Source organism: Salvelinus namaycush, unplaced genomic scaffold, assembly GCF_016432855.1.
Source record: "Salvelinus namaycush isolate Seneca unplaced genomic scaffold, SaNama_1.0 Scaffold716, whole genome shotgun sequence".
Classification (NCBI taxonomy): domain Eukaryota; kingdom Metazoa; phylum Chordata; class Actinopteri; order Salmoniformes; family Salmonidae; genus Salvelinus; species Salvelinus namaycush.
The window spans coordinates 58,953-68,734 of NW_024061438.1; the positions used below are offsets into that span (position 1 = coordinate 58,953).

At 41.0% G+C, this 9,782-nt stretch overlaps 1 protein-coding gene across 1 annotated transcript; it reads left to right on the forward strand.

Annotated features, from left to right (window-relative positions):
* Positions 1 to 780: 780 nt before the first annotated feature.
* Positions 781 to 8,867, forward strand: LOC120042575 (NLR family CARD domain-containing protein 3-like). The gene is made up of 3 exons (XM_038987399.1): positions 781 to 814; positions 3,190 to 3,318; positions 6,860 to 8,867. The coding sequence occupies exons 2-3, from the start codon at positions 3,251 to 3,253 to the stop codon at positions 8,865 to 8,867; spliced, it is 2,076 nt and encodes a 691-aa protein (XP_038843327.1). The 5' UTR covers positions 781 to 814; positions 3,190 to 3,250.
* Positions 8,868 to 9,782: the final 915 nt, after the last annotated feature.

The window sequence follows — 9,782 nt, forward strand, 5'->3', positions numbered from 1 at the left end:
AATAGAAAAGACAAGAGTGCGTCTTCCAGCCCTCCAATAAATTACATAATTCAACCCTCCCGGTTAGTAAATTTACCTCAACATGTTCCCGGAGAAGGCAGAGTGACGACACCAGCCTTTTAGCGGGGCTGACTACAACGCTCGTGTCGCTAAATAAATTTCGTTATTAAAAATGACACACTGCTCACGTGCGCCAACGAGCATCTAGAAGTCAGTTCTATTTGTGATGCAGATCGCTCTGCATCTCCTCATTGGTTTATAGAAGCAGGTACCCACGTGCCATCTCCTCATTGGTTTATAGAAGCAGGTACCCACGTGCCATCTCCTCATTGGTTTATAGAAGCAGGTACCCACGTGCCATCTCCTCATTGGTTTATAGAAGCAGGTACCCACGTGCCATCTCCTCATTGGTTTATAGAAGCAGGTATCCACGTGCCATCTCCTCATTGGTTTATAGAAGCAGGTACCCACGTGCCATCTCCTCATTGGTTTATTGAAGCAGGTACCCACGTGCCATCTCCTCATTTAGCAAAAAACATAAACATAAATTAATATAACTTCTTTAAACAATAACAGCTAATTTGCGAACATTTCTGAAAATGGATATATTGCATTTTGGAATGAAACTCTTCTTATGTTTCCCCATCTGAGCTCAGAGTAGATGAGAGATGTAATGTTTGTCTCTGTTGTGTTGAAGTCCAATCAAGCAGGAGAGACCAGCCTCCCCTGTACCCAGCTGTGTGTCCATGAAGAGTGACTGGTCTATGAGTCAACCTATACAGTTTAGAGAGGGAGACTTTTCTACTGAACAAAGGTAAGAAGAACTCATGGGTCATGGTCAGTGAGTTAAACAACACTGTCTCTAGTCATTTCTCCTCTCCCATTTTCCCATTTCTATTGTTGTTTTCATAATCCATAGGCTAATCCTTTTGTCCATTTTCATAGTCCTAAAACAATATTAAACAAACACAACATTCCCTCCCTGTGTGTGTGTGTGTGTGTGTGTGTGTGTGTGTGTGTGTGTGTGTGTGTGTGTGTGTGTGTGTGTGTGTGTGTGTGTGTGTGTGTGTTTGTGCACTCCCTGGAATGGGAGATGTAATCTCTATCCTGATTGCCTAGTCACTTTTACCCCTACCTACATGTACATATTACCTCAATTATAGCCTCATTATTACCTCAACTACCTGGTACCCCTGCACATTGACTCAGTACTGGTTCTCCTTATAGTCTCATTATTACCTCAACTACCTGGTACCCCTGCACATTGACTCAGTACTGGTACTCCTTATAGTCTCATTATTACCTCAACTACATGGTACCCCTGCACATTGACTCAGTACTGGTACTCCTTATAGCCTCATTATTACCTCAACTACATGGTACCCCTGCACATTGACTCAGTACTGGTACTCCTTATAGTCTCATTATTACCTCAACTACCTGGTACCCCTGGACATTGACTCAGTACTGGTACTCCTTATAGTCTCATTATTACCTCAACTACCTGGTACCCCTGCACATTGACTCAGGACTGGTTCTCCTTATAGTCTCATTATTACCTCAACTACCTGGTACCCTGCACATTGACTCAGTACTGGTACTCCTTATAGTCTCATTATTACCTCAACTACCTGGTACCCCTGCACATTGACTCAGTACTGGTACTCCTTATAGTCTCATTATTGTTGTTTTATTGTGTTACTGTTTGACTGGTACTGTATATATAGACATATTAATGTTTTATTGTGTTATTGTTTGACTGGTACTGTATATATAGACATATTGATGTTGTGTTACTGTTTGACTGGTACTGTATATATGGACATATTGATGTTTTATTGTGTTACTGTTTGACTGGTACTGTATATATAGACATATTGATGTTTTATTGTGTTACTGTTTGACTGGTACTGTATATATAGACATATTGATGTTGTGTTACTGTTTGACTGGTACTGTATATATAGACATATTGATGTTTTATTGTGTTACTGTTTGACTGGTACTGTATATATAGACATATTGATGTTGTGTTACTGTTTGACTGGTACTGTATATATAGACATATTGATGTTTTATTGTGTTACTGTTTGACTGGTACTGTATATATGGACATATTGATGTTTTATTGTTTGACTGGTACTGTATATATGGACATATTGATGTTGTGTTACTGTTTGACTGGTACTGTATATATGGACATATTGATGTTTTATTGTGTTACTGTTTGACTGGTACTGTATATATGGACATATTGATGTTGTGTTACTGTTTGACTGGTACTGTATATATGGACATATTGATGTTTTATTGTGTTACTGTTTGACTGGTACTGTATATATAGACATATTGATGTTGTGTTACTGTTTGACTGGTACTGTATATATGGACATATTGATGTTTTATTGTGTTATTGTTTGACTGGTACTGTATATATAGACATATTGATGTTGTGTTACTGTTTGACTGGTACTGTATATATAGACATATTGATGTTGTGTTACTGTTTGACTGGTACTGTATATATAGACATATTGATGTTGTGTTACTGTTTGACTGGTACTGTATATATAGACATATTGATGTTGTGTTACTGTTTGACTGGTACTGTATATATGGACATATTGATGTTTTATTGTGTACTGTTTGACTGGTACTGTATATATATACATATTGATGTTGTGTTACTGTTTGACTGGTACTGTATATATGGACATATTGTGAAGTATGTGACTCAATAGGCTCTTAAGGATTAAAGTGGAACTGAGAGGAAGTGAATCAGTATCTGTATGTGACGACTCAGTATTAGGAGGATGTTCTGAGGGCAAAAAGGGAGGGGACACTCAGTATTAGGAGGATGTTCTTAATGTTTTGTACACTCAGTGTATGTTTGTTGCTTTATGTAATGTATATAATCTATTAATATATAATGTTGATATAGTTTAATGCTTTATATAATGTATATAATCTATTAATATATAATGTTGATATAGTTTAATGCTTTATATAATGTATATAATCTATTAATATATAATGTTGATATAGTTTAATGCTTTATATAATGTATATAATCTATTGATATATAATGTTGATATAGTTTAATGCTTTATATAATGTATGTAATCTATTGATATATAATGTTGATATATTTTATGATGTAGTTTCAAGGTGATTCATTATGTTTTCCAGAATCTCCAACCAAACTCAGTCTCTCCAGAGATCAGTCTCTCCAGTTCCCAGTCATCTGTCCATGAAGAGTGACTTCTCTATGCATCATCCTATACATTTTAGTGATGGATCAGGGACCTTTGACCCCAGGTAAGTTACTGGTCAGAATTGATGATATTACTATTGAAGAATCTTCAAGATCTGAAACCAGATGTATTTTGTGTATCTGAGTATTTACTGTAAAGCATCTGCTTATCATTTGTTGTTTATGTCATATATTTTACGACACTGAGTTCACAAAACATTATGAACACCTGCTTTTTCCACGACGTAGACTGACAAGGTGAATCCAGGTGAAGCTATGATCCCTTATTGACGTCACTTGTTAAATCCACTTCAATCTGTGTAGATGAAGGGGAGGTTACAGGTTAAATAATTAGCATCAAGCCTTGAGACAGCTGAGACATGGATTGTGTGTGTGTGCCATTCAGAGGGTGAATGAGCAAATCAAACTATTAAAGTGTCTTTGAACGGGGCAGTTGGTCTGAGACACACTGGTCTGTGAAGAATCTAACATTCTAGTAATGGCTCTGTGGACATGTTATTCATTCCAGAGGCTTCTACCACACTCAGACAGCACACCATACTGTTCCCATCTGTCTGTCTATGTGTCTCTCTCTCTCCTTTATCTCTGTAGTGGATGGTCTACTCTGTTAGAGGATCAGTATCTCTCTCTCCTTTATCTCTGTAGTGGATGGTCTACTCTGTTAGAGGATCAGTATCTCTCTCTCCTTTATCTCTGTAGTGGATGGTCTACTCTGTTAGAGGATCAGTATCTCTCTCCTTTATCTCTGTAGTGGATGGTCTACTCTGTTAGAGGATGAGTATCTCTCTCTCCTTTATCTCTGTAGTGGATGGTCTACTCTGTTAGAGGATCAGGATCTCTTTCTCCTTTATCTCTGTAGTGGATGGACTACTCTGTTAGAGGATCAGTATCTCTCTCTCCTTTATCTCTGTAGTGGATGGTCTACTCTGTTAGAGGATCAGTATCTCTCTCTCCTTTATCTCTGTAGTGGATGGTCTACTCTGTTAGAGGATCAGTATCTCTCCTTTATCTCTGTAGTGGATGGTCTACTCTGTTAGAGGATCAGTATCTCTCTCCTTTATCTCTGTAGTGGATGGTCTACTCTGTTAGAGGATCAGTATCTCTCTCTCCTTTATCTCTGTAGTGGATGGTCTACTCTGTTAGAGGATCAGTATCTCTCTCTCCTTTATCTCTGTAGTGGATGGTCTACTCTGTTAGAGGATCAGTATCCCTCTCTCCTTTATCTCTAGTGGATGGTCTACTCTGTTAGAGGATCAGTATCTCTCTCTCCTTTATCTCTGTAGTGGATGGTCTACTCTGTTAGAGGATCAGTATCTCTCTCTCCTTTATCTCTGTAGTGGATGGTCTACTCTGTTAGAGGATCAGTATCTCTCTCCTTTATCTCCGTAATGGATGGTCTACTCTGCTAGAGGATCAGTATCTCTCCTTTATCTCTGTAGTGGATGGTCTACTCTGTTAGAGGATCAGTATCTCTCTCCTTTATCTCTGTAGTGGATGGTCTACTCTGTTAGAGGATCAGTATCTCTCTCTCCTTTATCTCTGTAGTGGATGGTCTACTCTGTTAGAGGATCAGTATCTCTCTCTTTCCTTTATCTCTGTAGTGGATGGTCTACTCTGTTACAGGATCAGTATCTCTCTCCTTTATCTCTGTAGTGGATGGTCTACTCTGTTAGAGGATCAGTATCTCTCTCTCCTTTATCTCTGTAGTGGATGGTCTACTCTGCTAGAGGATCAGTATCTCTCTCTCCTTTATCTCTGTAGTGGATGGTCTACTCTGTTAGAGGATCAGTCTCTCTCTCTCTCCGTTATCTCTGTAGTGGATGGTCTACTCTGTTAGAGGATCAGTATCTCTCTCTTTCCTTTATCTCTGTAGTGGATGGTCTACTCTGTTAGAGGATCAGTATCTCTCTCTCCTTTATCTCTGTAGTGGATGGTCTACTCTGTTAGAGGATCAGTATCTCTCTCTCTCCTTTATCTCTGTAGTGGATGGTCTACTCTGTTAGAGGATCAGTATCTCTCTCTCTCCTTTATCTCTGTAGTGTATGGTCTACTCTGCTAGAGGATCAGTATCCCTCTCTCCGTTATCTCTGTAGTGGATGGTCTACTCTGTTAGAGGATCAGTATCTCTCTCTCCTTTATCTCTGTAGTGGATGGTCTACTCTGTTAGAGGATCAGTATCTCTCTCTCTCCTTTATCTCTGTAGTGGATGGTCTACTCTGTTAGAGGATCAGTATCTCTCTCTTTCCTTTATCTCTGTAGTGGATTGTCTACTCTGTTAGAGGATCAGTATCTATCTCTCCTTTATCTCTGTAGTGGATGGTCTACTCTGTTAGAGGATCAGTGTCTCTCCTTTATCTCTGTAGTGGATGGTCTACTCTGTTAGAGGATCAGTATCTCTCTCCTTTATCTCTGTAGTGGATGGTCTACTCTGTTAGAGGATCAGTATCTCTCTCCTTTATCTCTAGTGGATGGTCTACTCTGTTAGAGGATCAGTATCTCTCTCTCCTTTATCTCTGTAGTGGATGGTCTACTCTGTTAGAGGATCAGTATCTCTCTCCTTTATCTCTGTAGTGGATGGTCTACTCTGTTAGAGGATCAGTATCTCTCTCTCTCCTTTATCTCTGTAGTGGATGGTCTACTCTGTTAGAGGATCAGTATCTCTCTCTTCTTTATCTCTGTAGTGGATGGTCTACTCTGTTAGAGGATCAGTATCTCTCTCCTTTATCTCTGTAGTGGATGGTCTACTCTGTTAGAGGATCAGTATCTCTCTCCTTTATCTCTGTAGTGGATGGTCTACTCTGTTAGAGGATCAGTATCTCTCTCTCCTTTATCTCTGTAGAGGATGGTCTACTCTGTTAGAGGATCAGTATCTCTCTCTCCTTTATCTCTGTAGTGGATGGTCTACTCTGTTAGAGGATCAGTATCTCTCTCTCTCCTTTATCTCTGTGGTGGATGGTCTACTCTGTTAGAGGATCAGTATCTCTCTTTTATCTCTGTAGTGGATGGCCTACTCTGTTAGTGGATCAGTATCTCTCTCTCCTTTATCTCTGTAGTGGATGGTCTACTCTGTTAGAGGATCAGTATCTCTCTCTCCTTTATCTCTGTAGTGGATGGTCTACTCTGTTAGAGGATCAGTATCTCTCTCTCCTTTATCTCTGTAGTGGATGGTCTACTCTGTTAGAGGATCAGTATCTCTCTCCTTTATCTCTAGTGGATGGTCTACTCTGTTAGAGGATTAGTATCTCTCTCTCCTTTATCTCTGTAGTGGATGGTCTACTCTGTTAGAGGATCAGTATCTCTCTCTCCTTTATCTCTGTAGTGGATGGTCTACTCTGTTAGAGGATCAGTATCTCTCTCTCCTTTATCTCCGTAGTGGATGGTCTACTCTGTTAGAGGATCAGTATCTCTCCTTTATCTCTGTAGTGGATGGTCTACTCTGTTAGAGGATCAGTATCTCTCTCCTTTATCTCTGTAGTGGATGGTCTACTCTGTTAGAGGATCAGTATCTCTCTCTTTCCTTTATCTCTGTAGTGGATGGTCTACTCTGTTACAGGATCAGTATCTCTCTCTCCTTTATCTCTGTAGTGGATGGTCTACTCTGCCAGAGGATCAGTCCAGGTGTGCAGTGTGTGAGCAGGTTCTGAGGGATCCAGTCTCTATCACCTGTGGACACAGGTTCTGCAGACAGTGCATCACCAGATACTGGGAGAAACCTGCTCCTTCAGGAGACTATGACTGTCCTCAGTGTAGAAAGAGATCCAGGACACGTCCTCTACTACAGCACCTGACTGAACCCAATGATGCAAGAGGCTCTGTAAACCATAAAGACAGTCTGATAAGGAGGTATGAATGTGTGATAGAAGGCATCGAAACAGCAGGGAACCAAACTCCCCTCAACAGGATTTACACAGAGCTCTACATCACAGAAGGAGAGAGTGAAGGGGTTAACAATGAACATGAGGTGTGGCAGCTAGAGACAGCATCCAGGACGCCAACCTCACATGACACAGCAATCCACTGCAATGACATCTTTAAACCCTTACCTGGCCAAGAGAGAAGCATCAGAACTGTGCTGACGAAGGGCATCGCTGGCATCGGAAAAACTGTCTCTGTGCAGAAGTTCATCCTAGACTGGGCTGAAGGGAAGGCAAACCAAGATGTGGAGATCATATTTGTGCTTCCTTTCCGGGAGCTGAACTTGATCAAAGATCTCCAGTACAGTCTTCTCAGACTTTTAAATGACTTCCACACAGAACTAGACATAGACAATGCAGAGAAACTCACTGCCTGTAAAGCTATGTTCATCTTTGATGGTTTGGATGAAAGCAGACTTCCATTGGATTTCCAGCACAATGAAAAGGTGTCTGATGTCACCCAGACATCATCTGTTGATGTTCTGCTGACAAACCTCATCAAGGGGAATCTGCTTCCCTCTGCTCTCCTATGGATAACCTCCCGACCAGCAGCAACCAATCAGATCCCCCCTAAGTGTGTTGACCAGGTGACAGAGGTACGAGGGTTCAATGACCCACAGAAGGAGGAGTACTTCAGGAAGAGATTCAGTGATGAGGACCTGGCCAGCAGAATCATCTCACACATAAAGACATCAAGGAGCCTCCACATCATGTGCCACATTCCAGTCTTCTGTTGGATTTCTGCAATAGTTCTTGAATACATGTTGAGTACAGACAAGAGGAGAGAGATGCCCACGACTCTGACTGAGATGTCCATACACTTCCTGCTCATTCAGACCAGCCTGAAGAACCAGAAGTATCATGGAAGAGATGAGATGGATCAAGAGGAGCTCATGGAGTCAGATAAGGAAGTTCTTCTGAAGCTGGGGAAGCTGGCGTTTGAAAATCTGGAGAAGGGTAATCTCATGTTCTATGAAGAAGACCTGAAAGAGTGTGGCATTGATGTCAAAGAAGCCTCAGTGTACTCAGGAGTGTGCACACAAATCTTTAAAGAAGAGTCTGTGTTATTTCAGAGAGTGGTGTACTGCTTTGTTCATCTGAGCATTCAGGAGTTTCTCTCAGCTGTCTACATGTACCATTGTTACACAACCAAGAACATGGATGCACTGAAGCCCTTCCTCAAGAGAAAGTCTAGAGCCGCGTCTGAAGAGCTAACCTTGGATGAGCTGCTGAAGAGTACCGTGGATAAAGCCTTGGAGAGTAAGAATGGACACCTGGACCTTTTTGTCCGCTTCCTTCATGGCATGTCACTGGAGTCCAATCAGAAACTCCTACGAGGTCTGGTGACACAGACAGAAAGCAGTCCAGAGAGGGTCCAGAAAACAATCCGATCACTTAAGGTGATGCAGAGGAAGAACATCTCCCCTGAGAGGTGCATCAATCTCTTCCACTGTCTGATAGAGATGAAAGACCATTCAGTACAGGAGGAAATCCAAGCGTACTTGAGGTCAGAGAAGAGATCCAAAAACCTCTCCCTTGCTCACTGCTCAGCGCTGGCCTACATGCTGCAGATATCAGAGGAGGTTCTGGAGGTGTTTAACCTGAAGGAATACAAGACATCAGAGGAGGGTCGTAGGAGACTGCTCCCAGCTGTGAGAGGCTGCAGGAAAGCTCTGTAAGTATTCATGTAAATATCGCACCCCAAAATAAATTGTAGTTATAGCAGTATTTTCATTGGCTGACTGGCTCTGTAAGTAGTCATGTGACTAACCCTCAGACCAAACTTTACTGTATGAAGGAACAACAGTATTTTCATTGGCTGAATAAACTTTCTATCAGCTGAAAACTCTTAAACTATAATACAAACTGATCAGAAATGTTATAGCATTGAACCATGAATGTACGATATACACATTATTAGTCTCCGGGTAACAACGTAAGCAGGGAAAGCTAAGCGTAACATTTTAATACAACCTGTCTGTCATTGTATTTTTTCTGTGTTGACAGACTCACTGGCTGTAAACTCACAGACACATCCTGTAAAGTGTTGGCCTCAGTTCTCAGTTCAAACCCCTCACACCTGAGAGAGCTGGATCTGAGTAACAATGACCTGAAGGATTCAGGAGTGAAGTTGCTCTCTGCTGGACTGGGGAATCCCCACTGTAAACTGGAGACTCTGAGGTCAGTATTCCTGTAGTTGGTCAACAAGTGATAACTGTTCACCAGATCCACATGTGTTTACCAGACACACATAGTCCACACCATATGTGTTTGGACAGTGAAGCTTACAGTTTTACATTTGGTGCTATGCTCCAGCATTTTGGATTTGAGATATAATGTTTCATATTAGGTGACAGTACAGAATGTTACCTTCTATTTGAGGGAATTCATACATATATTTTACCGTTTAGATATGAATAGTGAATAATGATGAATAACAAAGTTATAGAGGCACAAATATCAGTTGAAATGCTAATCTCGCCTGTTATTGGTAATGGTGAGAGGTTAGCATGTTTTGTTGTAGCCTCTGTTATTGGTAATGGTGAGAGGTTAGCATGTTTTGTTGTAGTCTCTGTTATTGGTAATGGTGAGAG

Excerpts from the sequence above, each read along its gene's own strand:
- LOC120042575 (XM_038987399.1), top strand. The coding sequence starts at position 3,251 with ATGAAGAGTGACTTCTCTATGCATCATCCTATACATTTTAGTGATGGA. Across the intron at positions 3,319-6,859 it reads TCAGGGACCTTTGACCCCAG|TGGATGGTCTACTCTGCCAG; the intron begins GTAAGTTACTGG and ends TTATCTCTGTAG.